At 37.2% G+C, this 14,896-nt stretch overlaps 1 protein-coding gene across 3 annotated transcripts in view; it reads right to left on the bottom strand.

Annotated features, from left to right (window-relative positions):
• The window catches only part of ppp3cca (protein phosphatase 3, catalytic subunit, gamma isozyme, a), a 50,359-nt gene that overhangs the window by 20,076 nt on the left and 15,387 nt on the right, over positions 1 to 14,896 (bottom strand). For all 3 annotated transcript variants that reach the window (XM_019885249.1, XM_019885248.1, XM_019885246.1), the window contains exon 4: positions 469 to 580. In XM_019885249.1, coding sequence (XP_019740808.1) covers positions 469 to 580 — 112 coding nt within the window. The remainder of the gene's footprint in view (positions 1 to 468; positions 581 to 14,896) is intronic.

The raw sequence follows: 14,896 nt of genomic DNA on the forward strand, positions 1-14,896 counted from the left end.
CTTAAGCACCAAGATGACAAATTATGCATGTCAATAATAATATGGTAATAAAAACAGCCTAGTCTTATAGAGTGCCTTTCAAAGGAACCAAAGACTTTATTGAATAGAAGCTGACGCTTATCACCCTGTTTGCTCGTGTTAGCCGATGCCAACACAGCAGATCTGCAAACAGTTTGGCTTTGGCATGATAGTGATTTAGTGTAGTTAAGTGGCCGTCGCTTTAAAATGATGTCATTTTGCCCAGCCTAGTTGCTAAATCTTGGGCATTCAAACTGGATGTGGGGGAGTATGTAGATTAGCCAGATTTTTATAGGTGGGTAGGTGTTCCAGAGACCTATTACACTTTTTGAATGAAAGCAACTAAAGTTAATTTGCCATAATGTATTCATTAACCTGTGACAGCAGTAACAAAAAGGGAGTGTGAGTGCATTGGACTGGCCACCATATAGCTGAAAGACCTGCACTTACATTCCTGCTTGAAGGTGAAGTACTCTGTGAGGTGCCGACACTCATGGTTCCCTCGCAGGAGGAAGAGTGTCGTGGGGTGGTTGATCTTGAGGGACCAGAGGTAGAGAACACACTGCGAGGACAGACAAAATGACAGCAGAAAAAAAAAGGAAATTTATAGTTCTTGACTTATGATGCACAACACGTACAGTACACCCTCTTAGCTCATTATACTAAGAGACAAAACAAAGGAAACATTTGCAGGAGAAGAAAAGTATACTTTTCAACTGGACAAACCTTGTACATATACAAAGCGACATCAGATTAATCTTTTTTTATTTACAGATCATGGTGCTACAGTAAATCATGAATATAACTCTCATTTAAACAACATTTGTAACTGACAAGGTTTTGATCTTAAACTTGATTTTGTCGACATACAGGTAATTTCAGTCAAATTCTGTTCTTTTCTTCCCTCTCTTTATGTTTTTTTTCCAGTTGTGGATCCATTTATCAATTGTAAAGCCTACTTCTAACTTTAGGCATGGATGTGGCATCAGGAACGTGGAGCCATGATTCACAGCGTTCTAAAACTTTTGTTCCTATTGCTTTCAAGGAGACTAGGTATTGAGAGTGCAACACGCACGCTCACCAGTGCACGTGTTTCTAAGACATTAATGGACAAAGAGCGTTAAACGCATAGAAAAAATAACTTGTATATTATATCAGAATTAATTTTGTATATGTAGCTAATTGAAATGGGTTTGTAAAAAAAACAAAAACATGGAATTTTGTAGCTGTACAAATGTTAACTTGCTCATGTGAAAAATGCAAACCAAATTCCAATGAAGTTGGGACGCTGTGTTAATCAAAAATAGAATACAATGATTTGCAAACCATGTTCAATCTATATTCAATTGAATATACGACAAAGACAAGATATTAAATGTATGATGCTAGCTTAAATGTATAAAGCTACAGAAGTTTGTGGTGTGATTAAATGACAAAGTCAGCGAAAGAGCTGAGTGTAAGTTTCGAGCTACTAAGCTACGAACCTACTAAAGGGGTGTTCACATGGCACACATTTGATCCGGCGCTGCACCGATGTATTTTGTTGCGATATAGTTTAAACCGGAGCAAATTTTGTGGAGCGTTCACACGTACAAAGCCGCTGAGCGTGGCAGCACCGGCATAGCGTCGGTGCAGCTCCACTTGCGTTCACACGGCAGTTTCAGCAGCAGAGAAAAACGACAGAAAACAAATGAGTTGTCGTGTTGGTTCTTTTTTAAACGTATACACAACTCAAGCAACTACTGTACAGGTACGTCCTTCTCCTTCTCGGTCTCCGTGCCTTCTGCTCGAGAGTGACCGCCCCCCGATAACGTAAATCAACGATGACTTCAATGACACTCAGAAAAGCAAAAATGTAATGCGCCAAACAGAAAAATCAAGAGAGGAAATCACGAAATAAATTCTATGGGGCACGGGGGGGTTGTGAACACACAACAAAGGAACAAACTACACAAACAACTCCGAGACAGTCCAGTCTCCTACAAAAGGAAAGATGACGTTTGGAGACTATCCGTGTGAACGCTCAACTGGCGCAGCGCCGGTGCTGTGTCGGACCAAATGTTGCCGTGTGAACATCCCTTAAGCTAGTTGGGATATTTTGTCAATTTCCGAACAGGCCAGTGTCTCCCGTTATTATTGCAAGATTAGCTCTAATTAATATTAGCTCACTCGTAAACAAACCACTATTGATTAATGACATCATTATAACCAAAGATCTTGTCTTATTTCTCCCCAGCGCAATATGACTAACGGAAGGTTGCCAAAACACCACTATGAATGAGAATTTTAGTTTCCTGAACAAATGTCGCAGTGGCAAAAGAGGAGGCGGAATCGCTGCCATTTTAAAATAATTATTTCAGCGTTAAAAAAAATGGTGTTGGGTGATTTTAAAATCTCAATCTTTTAGTAAAAGGTGGTCCAAAGATTACTGTTGTAGTCATTTATAGACAAAGAGGCGCATTTATGGAGGAATTTGAAGAAATGCTGTCAGTAATCTGTTCCGACTATGATTACCTGGTCATAACTGGAGATTTTAACATTCATGTCGACAACAATTTGGATAAAAATACCAAAGAATTGTATACTATACTTGCTACTTTTGGTCTCTCGCTACATGTAAAACTTCTAACACATAGTCAGGGTCACGTTCTTCACCTCATTATCGTTAAAGATGTTGATATCTCATCTCTCGATGTTAAAGATCAGGCTATTTCTATGTGTTCTTTGCGGTAGAAATAATCCCAAAAGTTCAGACAACCAATCTATTAAAAAACAATATAAATGAGGACACAATCAATATGTTTATGAAAATGATGGCTGTTTCACCAAATGTGAATGTAGAGACTGTCAATCAACTTCTGGATTGTCATGTTCTGTCTACATTATCTTGACTGTGTTTCAGCTCCACCTGGAGTGAAGGGCGTTGCCCTCCAGCAGGCGTATTTGTGTGGCATTTCCAATCAAGCCTTGCCATGTGTTTAAGGACTGCCAAAATGCCTGGTCATTGTCGGATTATTGACCTTGCTTGCTGTTGTGCTTCAAGTGTTATTTTCTAGACCTCTCTATTACTATTCATAGTCGCTCTCGTTTTGTCCAGAGATCCTTGTTTGTAAGTATTTTTGTTATTGCTCTTGATGATTGTTTTCATTTTATTGGACTTTTGATATTTCATTTGTGTATTCTCTGTGTTCTATTGAACCTTGCCTTTGCAAGCGCTTATTGTTTCATGCATTGTTTTTCCTGGCTCCTTGTGACCAATGATTTCGGTTTATACTTGGTCGGTGCAATTTTCTGCAATAAATATTTAAATTATCACACTTTGTCTGAGCCTGCATTTTTGGAATCCAAAAACATTATTGGGTTCTGAACCTGAAGGGATAAATTCACCTGGAAACATTTCAAATGTCCTGGATGTTGGTGCTCCTCTTAAAACTAAGACCATTTCATGTCGACCTAAAACACATTGGAGGTGCGCTATGGGCGTAACGACTTTGAAATTTAAGTGGAGAAAAATTCGACTTGAAGTTAAAAAAAATACATTTAGCTTTCAATGCGTTTTTTTTAAAACCTGATTATTTAATTCATGGATTGAATAATTGATTCTAAAATTATTTGATCATGATAATCCTAACGTTGACAATGCTACCTTGCCAAACCAAAAACCCTTCCCTCAGCAGTTGTACAACACATTCTGTGAAGGTCATCTCTAGTCCAAATAAATTGGCATTTTCTTCATTACAGTTCTCAATGGCTGTCACTTCCCACTTTTAAAGGGTACCCAAAGTCATCACATTTGTAAACACAGGGAGCAATGGTGAAGGGCTCTGTAGACTTGGCTTTGGCATCTGCCGCAGACAATAATAAAGACACAATAATTGTTCAATCGATGCGAGCCTGTTTCCTGACTACGGTCAAGGTGCCCGTACTGATGGTACACAACACAACTTCAGCAGGTTACTAAATAAGATAATGCAATTTTTGTTGATTATTCAGTGCAAATCAGACTAAATACAACTGCATTTAATACAGTAATTGGAATATGGTGCAGATGCGCAGACACAAGGATTATGATGCCAATTATGAATCAAAGAAAAATTAAATTGCCAGGTCGGGAAAGAAAATGTATTACTCATTCGCTCTGAAAGGCTTTCTTGCAAAGGTATAACACAACTTCAAGGGGCACTTTGTTACCTAGGCAACCACATCCTTGTATTCATCTCTACGTACATCAACCGCTCACTTTGCTCGAGAGCTATGTCGCCTTTGGTAAAAAGAACAATGTTCACTCCTAACAGAGAGTATTAATGAAGAGATTTAGATTATGCGAGCAAAAGAAATATCATGGTCAATGTGATTCATTTAATCTTTTGGATTACAACGACAGAAAAGAAAATGAGCAAGTACTACTATTGAGGTTAACAATGTATTGATCATTTTGTGAACTGAAAAATACGCAAGAACTGGTTTTAATGTTTGGCCGCAATTTTACACCTGAGATATAGTAGCAATACAATGTCATTGCTGGTTTGTGTTCTTGCCCAGTGCCCCCATTTAAATAACAAATTGACTTCATCCCACATGCGCTCGTGGGTGTGTTGATTTGAATGCAAGATCCGCTCAAGCACATTGTTGGTACTTTCCTCACTTGATGCTGCCTTCAGCACTTGCAACAATCAACCCCCCCCCCAAAAAATAATAATAAAAAAAAAAAAAAGAAATGAAGAAAAAAGAAAAAAAGAAAAGAAAAAAAAACCTCAAGACCGTGGTGCATCGAGAACAGCAATAAGAAACCGTCATTACTCTGTTCCACACAAGGATGAGCTGTAGCACATAAAATAACTGAAAAGCTTTGCAGAAAACATCTGGCAACAATGTCATAAAAGTAAGTTTTCCTCAAGGCCGTGGTGCATCGAGAACAGCAGTAAGAAACCGTCATTACTCTGTTCCACACAAGGATGAGCTGTAGCACATAAAATAACTGAAAAGCTTTGCAGAAAACATCTGGCAACAATGTCATAAAAGTAAGTTTTCCTCAAGGCCGTGGTGCATCGAGAACAGCAGTAAGAAACCGTCATTACTCTGTTCCACACAAGGATGAGCTGTAGCACATAAAATAACTGAAAAGCTTTGCAGAAAACATCTGGCAACAATGTCATAAAATTAAGTTTTTAAGTTACAATAATCATGACCAAAATTATAATGAAAATTTGTGTTACTCATCATACTGTATTACAAAAAAATTAAAACAAAAACCACAACAAAAATATAGCTGCAGCACCAAAAACAATGTACTTTATAACACATTCTGCGTTGAATACAAATTTTAAAAAAATATCACTAACCGTATGCACTTGACACTAAAATTGAAAAAAGAAAAACCAAAAACAAAGACATCCCAATATGTTCTCCAAGGTAAATAATGCTGTCATTGCTAATGTTGTGAGAGTGTTCAATGTCACAGGTGACCTCACTAGGGGAAAGCGTAACGAAGCAAAAATCACATGAACCGAAGTAAATAAATGTTAGCCTTCTATGGTTGTGTTACTAGCATTGTCGTAGCAAGGACTGCACGCTGCACTTTATTTTGACTAATGTTCAAAAATGATTACATTCATTGTGATTAATCAGGGGCAATTATGCACTTTTTTTAATTTAGTTGAAAACTTATTGCTATGTTTTAAGATAGAATAATATTATAATTTCAACATTTTTATTGAAACAGAGTTTAATAAAGACAGTTGTGTGAAATCGTGTATCTTGCATGTTTAAAGGTCCTCTTCTGCTCCCTGGACACTCTGGAGGAGGTGGGCAACAGGAGGATGCTAGCTAAGCTAACAGCTATGATGGACAGACCCTCCCACCCCCTCCAGGCCACCCTGACAGCACTGGGCAGCTCATTCAGTCAGAGACTGATACACCCGTGATGCAAGAAGGAGAGGTACCACCGCTCGTTCCTGCCAACTGCTATCAGGCTACTGAACAGACGCACCTGAAAACCTGGACTCACCCCCACTCACCCATTTTTAATAGCACAGCCACCTAATGCAGCATATCTTATATTTAATATTTTATTTTGCATTCTGTACTGTATAAAGTTCAGTTTTTAAATTTATTTTGTGCATGCAAATACTTCATGTTTTTCTATTTTCTTCCTTTCAAAAATTTGCTGCTGTAAATTGCAAATTTCTCCTTTGTGAGACAAATAAAGGTTTTCTTATCTTATCTTAAAACTACAGTGACAAATTGGTGTTATACCTCTCTGGATAAAAGTTGTTATGTATGCTGAAGGAAAACTGACTATATTAATTTAGTTGAAATTAAAATTCCTCTGTTTTCATTCACTAAATTCGGACTAAAACTAAAATACAATAAAATGAATTTTAGTTTGAAGACTATAACTTAAACTAATTTAAAATGTCTCATCAAAATTAACACTTAACTCAACCCAGTTACAGATATGATTATCCATCCATTATCTGAACCGCTCCCAAGGGCCGCGGGTGTGCTGGAGCCTATCCCAGCCATCTTTGGGCAGTAGGCGGGATATGTGTTACTAGCATTGTCGTAGCAAGGACTGCACGCTGCACTTTATTTTGACTAATGTTCAAAAATGATTACATTCATTGTGATTAATCAGGGGCAATTATGCACTTTTTTTAATTTAGTTGAAAACTTATTGCTATGTTTTAAGATAGAATAATATTATAATTTCAACATTTTTATTGAAACAGAGTTTAATAAAGACAGTTGTGTGAAATCGTGTATCTTGCATGTTTAAAGGTCCTCTTCTGCTCCCTGGACACTCTGGAGGAGGTGGGCAACAGGAGGATGCTAGCTAAGCTAACAGCTATGATGGACAGACCCTCCCACCCCCTCCAGGCCACCCTGACAGCACTGGGCAGCTCATTCAGTCAGAGACTGATACACCCGTGATGCAAGAAGGAGAGGTACCACCGCTCGTTCCTGCCAACTGCTATCAGGCTACTGAACAGACGCACCTGAAAACCTGGACTCACCCCCACTCACCCATTTTTAATAGCACAGCCACCTAATGCAGCATATCTTATATTTAATATTTTATTTTGCATTCTGTACTGTATAAAGTTCAGTTTTTAAATTTATTTTGTGCATGCAAATACTTCATGTTTTTCTATTTTCTTCCTTTCAAAAATTTGCTGCTGTAAATTGCAAATTTCTCCTTTGTGAGACAAATAAAGGTTTTCTTATCTTATCTTAAAACTACAGTGACAAATTGGTGTTATACCTCTCTGGATAAAAGTTGTTATGTATGCTGAAGGAAAACTGACTATATTAATTTAGTTGAAATTAAAATTCCTCTGTTTTCATTCACTAAATTCGGACTAAAACTAAAATACAATAAAATGAATTTTAGTTTGAAGACTATAACTTAAACTAATTTAAAATGTCTCATCAAAATTAACACTTAACTCAACCCAGTTACAGATATGATTATCCATCCATTATCTGAACCGCTCCCAAGGGCCGCGGGTGTGCTGGAGCCTATCCCAGCCATCTTTGGGCAGTAGGCGGGATATACCCTGAAATGGTTGCCAGCCGGTCGCAGGTCGCATATTGACAAACAACCGTTCACACACACAATCACACCAACGGACAATTTAGAGTGATCAATTATCCAACCATGTATGTTATTGAAATGTGGGAGGGAACAAGAGTACCCGGGAAAAACCCACATAGGTGCAAGAAGATCATGCAAACTCCACACAGGAAGGCCGGAGCCGCAATTGAACCCTGCATCTCTGCACTGTGAGGCGGACATGCTTCACCAGTCTCAACCACCGTGCCGCCCTGCATATGATCAGAATAGGACAATTATTAGTTTGTTTGTTTGTTTGTTTGTTTATTGAACATAAAACATATACAGTAATAATTTGACAGAAAATAAGGTAAATAAAATAGTAAAGAGGAAAGAGAAATTAGTCATCATTCAACACAGTTATTATGTTCAAGGGAGTAGGAAGAAGTAAAGAACTTATCTAGTCCTACCCCGTGTTGTATGTTTATATCTATTGAATCATTTTTATATCAATCAGAAAAGAAACAAAGTAAGAAGAAAGAAGTCTCCATTAAGGCTCATGCTTTACCCTTAACCGTGATATTTTTATACTTTTGGTTTGTATCGGGAATTTATACATACACACCCTGGCACTCTTGTGTTAATTTTCTCTTGTATTCATAATGGATATTTCAATACCTTTCTCTATTTATCAACCTAGTTCTGATTCATTATATTTAATGTTTAGAATTTATCATTTTAACTCTGATTGTTGTAGGTAGTTTGTACTATTTTTTTGAATTTGTTTTTGAACTCAGCAAGCATCAATGAAGGATGGAGGAAATGTATTTTTGCAATTTATGCGTTCTCCCAACAATATTTTTTTTAAAAATCAAAACACCACTGTGAATCGAGGTGCAGACGAACCTTGGGACTCATTATACTATAATGATGACAATGTAGCTACAAACGGACGGAGTGGGGCTACTCCCCCCTCGCAAACGAGCATTTGCTCCGGAGCAAATTGTAGCGTTCACACGTGCAAATTTACATCGGTGCTGTGCCCCAAACGAGCATTTGCTCTGGAGCAAATTTTTAAACCACCTCCCTGAGGTGGATCAAATTTGGTCCGGTGTAAGCTGTTTAGTGGCGCTACGCCGGAACAAATTTGCACGTGTGAACGCTCAACTGGCGCAGCGCCGGTGCTGTGTCGGACCAAATGTTGCCGTGTGAACATCCCTTAAGCTAGTTGGGATATTTTGTCAATTTCCGAACAGGCCAGTGTCTCCCGTTATTATTGCAAGATTAGCTCTAATTAATATTAGCTCACTCGTAAACAAACCACTATTGATTAATGACATCATTATAACCAAAGATCTTGTCTTATTTCTCCCCAGCGCAATATGACTAACGGAAGGTTGCCAAAACACCACTATGAATGAGAATTTTAGTTTCCTGAACAAATGTCGCAGTGGCAAAAGAGGAGGCGGAATCGCTGCCATTTTAAAATAATTATTTCAGCGTTAAAAAAAATGGTGTTGGGTGATTTTAAAATCTCAATCTTTTAGTAAAAGGTGGTCCAAAGATTACTGTTGTAGTCATTTATAGACAAAGAGGCGCATTTATGGAGGAATTTGAAGAAATGCTGTCAGTAATCTGTTCCGACTATGATTACCTGGTCATAACTGGAGATTTTAACATTCATGTCGACAACAATTTGGATAAAAATACCAAAGAATTGTATACTATACTTGCTACTTTTGGTCTCTCGCTACATGTAAAACTTCTAACACATAGTCAGGGTCACGTTCTTCACCTCATTATCGTTAAAGATGTTGATATCTCATCTCTCGATGTTAAAGATCAGGCTATTTCTATGTGTTCTTTGCGGTAGAAATAATCCCAAAAGTTCAGACAACCAATCTATTAAAAAACAATATAAATGAGGACACAATCAATATGTTTATGAAAATGATGGCTGTTTCACCAAATGTGAATGTAGAGACTGTCAATCAACTTCTGGATTGTCATGTTCTGTCTACATTATCTTGACTGTGTTTCAGCTCCACCTGGAGTGAAGGGCGTTGCCCTCCAGCAGGCGTATTTGTGTGGCATTTCCAATCAAGCCTTGCCATGTGTTTAAGGACTGCCAAAATGCCTGGTCATTGTCGGATTATTGACCTTGCTTGCTGTTGTGCTTCAAGTGTTATTTTCTAGACCTCTCTATTACTATTCATAGTCGCTCTCGTTTTGTCCAGAGATCCTTGTTTGTAAGTATTTTTGTTATTGCTCTTGATGATTGTTTTCATTTTATTGGACTTTTGATATTTCATTTGTGTATTCTCTGTGTTCTATTGAACCTTGCCTTTGCAAGCGCTTATTGTTTCATGCATTGTTTTTCCTGGCTCCTTGTGACCAATGATTTCGGTTTATACTTGGTCGGTGCAATTTTCTGCAATAAATATTTAAATTATCACACTTTGTCTGAGCCTGCATTTTTGGAATCCAAAAACATTATTGGGTTCTGAACCTGAAGGGATAAATTCACCTGGAAACATTTCAAATGTCCTGGATGTTGGTGCTCCTCTTAAAACTAAGACCATTTCATGTCGACCTAAAACACATTGGAGGTGCGCTATGGGCGTAACGACTTTGAAATTTAAGTGGAGAAAAATTCGACTTGAAGTTAAAAAAAATACATTTAGCTTTCAATGCGTTTTTTTTAAAACCTGATTATTTAATTCATGGATTGAATAATTGATTCTAAAATTATTTGATCATGATAATCCTAACGTTGACAATGCTACCTTGCCAAACCAAAAACCCTTCCCTCAGCAGTTGTACAACACATTCTGTGAAGGTCATCTCTAGTCCAAATAAATTGGCATTTTCTTCATTACAGTTCTCAATGGCTGTCACTTCCCACTTTTAAAGGGTACCCAAAGTCATCACATTTGTAAACACAGGGAGCAATGGTGAAGGGCTCTGTAGACTTGGCTTTGGCATCTGCCGCAGACAATAATAAAGACACAATAATTGTTCAATCGATGCGAGCCTGTTTCCTGACTACGGTCAAGGTGCCCGTACTGATGGTACACAACACAACTTCAGCAGGTTACTAAATAAGATAATGCAATTTTTGTTGATTATTCAGTGCAAATCAGACTAAATACAACTGCATTTAATACAGTAATTGGAATATGGTGCAGATGCGCAGACACAAGGATTATGATGCCAATTATGAATCAAAGAAAAATTAAATTGCCAGGTCGGGAAAGAAAATGTATTACTCATTCGCTCTGAAAGGCTTTCTTGCAAAGGTATAACACAACTTCAAGGGGCACTTTGTTACCTAGGCAACCACATCCTTGTATTCATCTCTACGTACATCAACCGCTCACTTTGCTCGAGAGCTATGTCGCCTTTGGTAAAAAGAACAATGTTCACTCCTAACAGAGAGTATTAATGAAGAGATTTAGATTATGCGAGCAAAAGAAATATCATGGTCAATGTGATTCATTTAATCTTTTGGATTACAACGACAGAAAAGAAAATGAGCAAGTACTACTATTGAGGTTAACAATGTATTGATCATTTTGTGAACTGAAAAATACGCAAGAACTGGTTTTAATGTTTGGCCGCAATTTTACACCTGAGATATAGTAGCAATACAATGTCATTGCTGGTTTGTGTTCTTGCCCAGTGCCCCCATTTAAATAACAAATTGACTTCATCCCACATGCGCTCGTGGGTGTGTTGATTTGAATGCAAGATCCGCTCAAGCACATTGTTGGTACTTTCCTCACTTGATGCTGCCTTCAGCACTTGCAACAATCAACCCCCCCCCCCAAAAAATAATAATAAAAAAAAAAAAAAGAAATGAAGAAAAAAGAAAAAAAGAAAAGAAAAAAAAACCTCAAGACCGTGGTGCATCGAGAACAGCAATAAGAAACCGTCATTACTCTGTTCCACACAAGGATGAGCTGTAGCACATAAAATAACTGAAAAGCTTTGCAGAAAACATCTGGCAACAATGTCATAAAAGTAAGTTTTCCTCAAGGCCGTGGTGCATCGAGAACAGCAGTAAGAAACCGTCATTACTCTGTTCCACACAAGGATGAGCTGTAGCACATAAAATAACTGAAAAGCTTTGCAGAAAACATCTGGCAACAATGTCATAAAATTAAGTTTTTAAGTTACAATAATCATGACCAAAATTATAATGAAAATTTGTGTTACTCATCATACTGTATTACAAAAAAATTAAAACAAAAACCACAACAAAAATATAGCTGCAGCACCAAAAACAATGTACTTTATAACACATTCTGCGTTGAATACAAATTTTAAAAAAATATCACTAACCGTATGCACTTGACACTAAAATTGAAAAAAGAAAAACCAAAAACAAAGACATCCCAATATGTTCTCCAAGGTAAATAATGCTGTCATTGCTAATGTTGTGAGAGTGTTCAATGTCACAGGTGACCTCACTAGGGGAAAGCGTAACGAAGCAAAAATCACATGAACCGAAGTAAATAAATGTTAGCCTTCTATGGTTGTGTTACTAGCATTGTCGTAGCAAGGACTGCACGCTGCACTTTATTTTGACTAATGTTCAAAAATGATTACATTCATTGTGATTAATCAGGGGCAATTATGCACTTTTTTTAATTTAGTTGAAAACTTATTGCTATGTTTTAAGATAGAATAATATTATAATTTCAACATTTTTATTGAAACAGAGTTTAATAAAGACAGTTGTGTGAAATCGTGTATCTTGCATGTTTAAAGGTCCTCTTCTGCTCCCTGGACACTCTGGAGGAGGTGGGCAACAGGAGGATGCTAGCTAAGCTAACAGCTATGATGGACAGACCCTCCCACCCCCTCCAGGCCACCCTGACAGCACTGGGCAGCTCATTCAGTCAGAGACTGATACACCCGTGATGCAAGAAGGAGAGGTACCACCGCTCGTTCCTGCCAACTGCTATCAGGCTACTGAACAGACGCACCTGAAAACCTGGACTCACCCCCACTCACCCATTTTTAATAGCACAGCCACCTAATGCAGCATATCTTATATTTAATATTTTATTTTGCATTCTGTACTGTATAAAGTTCAGTTTTTAAATTTATTTTGTGCATGCAAATACTTCATGTTTTTCTATTTTCTTCCTTTCAAAAATTTGCTGCTGTAAATTGCAAATTTCTCCTTTGTGAGACAAATAAAGGTTTTCTTATCTTATCTTAAAACTACAGTGACAAATTGGTGTTATACCTCTCTGGATAAAAGTTGTTATGTATGCTGAAGGAAAACTGACTATATTAATTTAGTTGAAATTAAAATTCCTCTGTTTTCATTCACTAAATTCGGACTAAAACTAAAATACAATAAAATGAATTTTAGTTTGAAGACTATAACTTAAACTAATTTAAAATGTCTCATCAAAATTAACACTTAACTCAACCCAGTTACAGATATGATTATCCATCCATTATCTGAACCGCTCCCAAGGGCCGCGGGTGTGCTGGAGCCTATCCCAGCCATCTTTGGGCAGTAGGCGGGATATACCCTGAAATGGTTGCCAGCCGGTCGCAGGTCGCATATTGACAAACAACCGTTCACACACACAATCACACCAACGGACAATTTAGAGTGATCAATTATCCAACCATGTATGTTATTGAAATGTGGGAGGGAACAAGAGTACCCGGGAAAAACCCACATAGGTGCAAGAAGATCATGCAAACTCCACACAGGAAGGCCGGAGCCGCAATTGAACCCTGCATCTCTGCACTGTGAGGCGGACATGCTTCACCAGTCTCAACCACCGTGCCGCCCTGCATATGATCAGAATAGGACAATTATTAGTTTGTTTGTTTGTTTGTTTGTTTATTGAACATAAAACATATACAGTAACAATTTGACAGAAAATAAGGTAAATAAAATAGTAAAGAGGAAAGAGAAATTAGTCATCATTCAACACAGTTATTATGTTCAAGGGAGTAGGAAGAAGTAAAGAACTTATCTAGTCCTACCCCGTGTTGTATGTTTATATCTATTGAATCATTTTTATATCAATCAGAAAAGAAACAGAGTAAGAAGAAAGAAGTCTCCATTAAGGCTCATGCTTTACCCTTAACCGTGATATTTTTATACTTTTGGTTTGTATCGGGAATTTATACATACACACCCTGGCACTCTTGTGTTAATTTTCTCTTGTATTCATAATGGATATTTCAATACCTTTCTCTATTTATCAACCTAGTTCTGATTCATTATATTTAATGTTTAGAATTTATCATTTTAACTCTGATTGTTGTAGGTAGTTTGTACTATTTTTTTGAATTTGTTTTTGAACTCAGCAAGCGATTTACTCATTTTCAGGTCCGTTTCGAAATTATTCCACAGATTAACACCTTTGTTAGATATACTTCTTTGCTTGATGTTTGTTCTTGTTTTGAGTTTTTTGAATAAGTTGGTACCTCTTAATTCATAGCTGCTTTCTCGAATTTCGAAAAACTTCAGAATGTTTTGGCAGAGCAGGTTATTGTGTACTTTGTACATTAATTGGGCGATTTTAAAGTCAACCAGGTCATGAAATTTCATCGTATTTAATTTGATAAATAATGGATTTGTGGGTTCCGTATATTTCGATTTATTAATAATTCGAATTGCTTTTTTTTGTAGTTTTAAAATAGGGAGTGTGTTTGTTTTGCAGGCATTTCCCCATATTTCCACACAGTAGGTCATATATGGTAATAATAATGAAGAGTATAATGTGTACAAAGATCCCTTATTTAGCACTTCCTTGGTTTTGTAGAGGATCCCTATGGTTTTGGCAATTTTTCTTTTTACGTTATCGATATGTGGCTTCCAACATAGTTTTGAGTCTATTACTAATCCGAGAAACTTGGTTTCATACGCTCTTTCTATCTCAATTGAGTTTACCATAATTTTAGCTTGGTGTTTGATTGGTCTGGTGCCAAAAACAATTAAGTTCGATTTTTTCAGGTTAAGTGACAATTTATTTCTGTCGAACCAGTTTTTTAATTTGTTTAATTCGTTTTCTACGGTTGTCAGGAGCTGTTTCAGATTTATTCCAGAACAGTAGAAAGTTGTATCATCAGCAAATAGGACACATTGAAATTGTTTTGAGACCTCGCAGATATCATTTATATGTAAGATGAAAAGTTCTTCGTCGCATTGCGCCAATAGAGCACAACACTGCCACATGCTGGCTGCTTGGCATGTGTACATGTACAGTACAGTATATCATATACCTTATTAAGCAATGACATTTTTCTGTTTGTTTGTTTGTTTGTTTGTTTGTTTGTTTGTTT

This window comes from Hippocampus comes, unplaced genomic scaffold, assembly GCF_001891065.2.
Source record: "Hippocampus comes isolate QL1 unplaced genomic scaffold, H_comes_QL1_v1.1 scaffold45, whole genome shotgun sequence".
Lineage (NCBI taxonomy): Eukaryota > Metazoa > Chordata > Actinopteri > Syngnathiformes > Syngnathidae > Hippocampus > Hippocampus comes.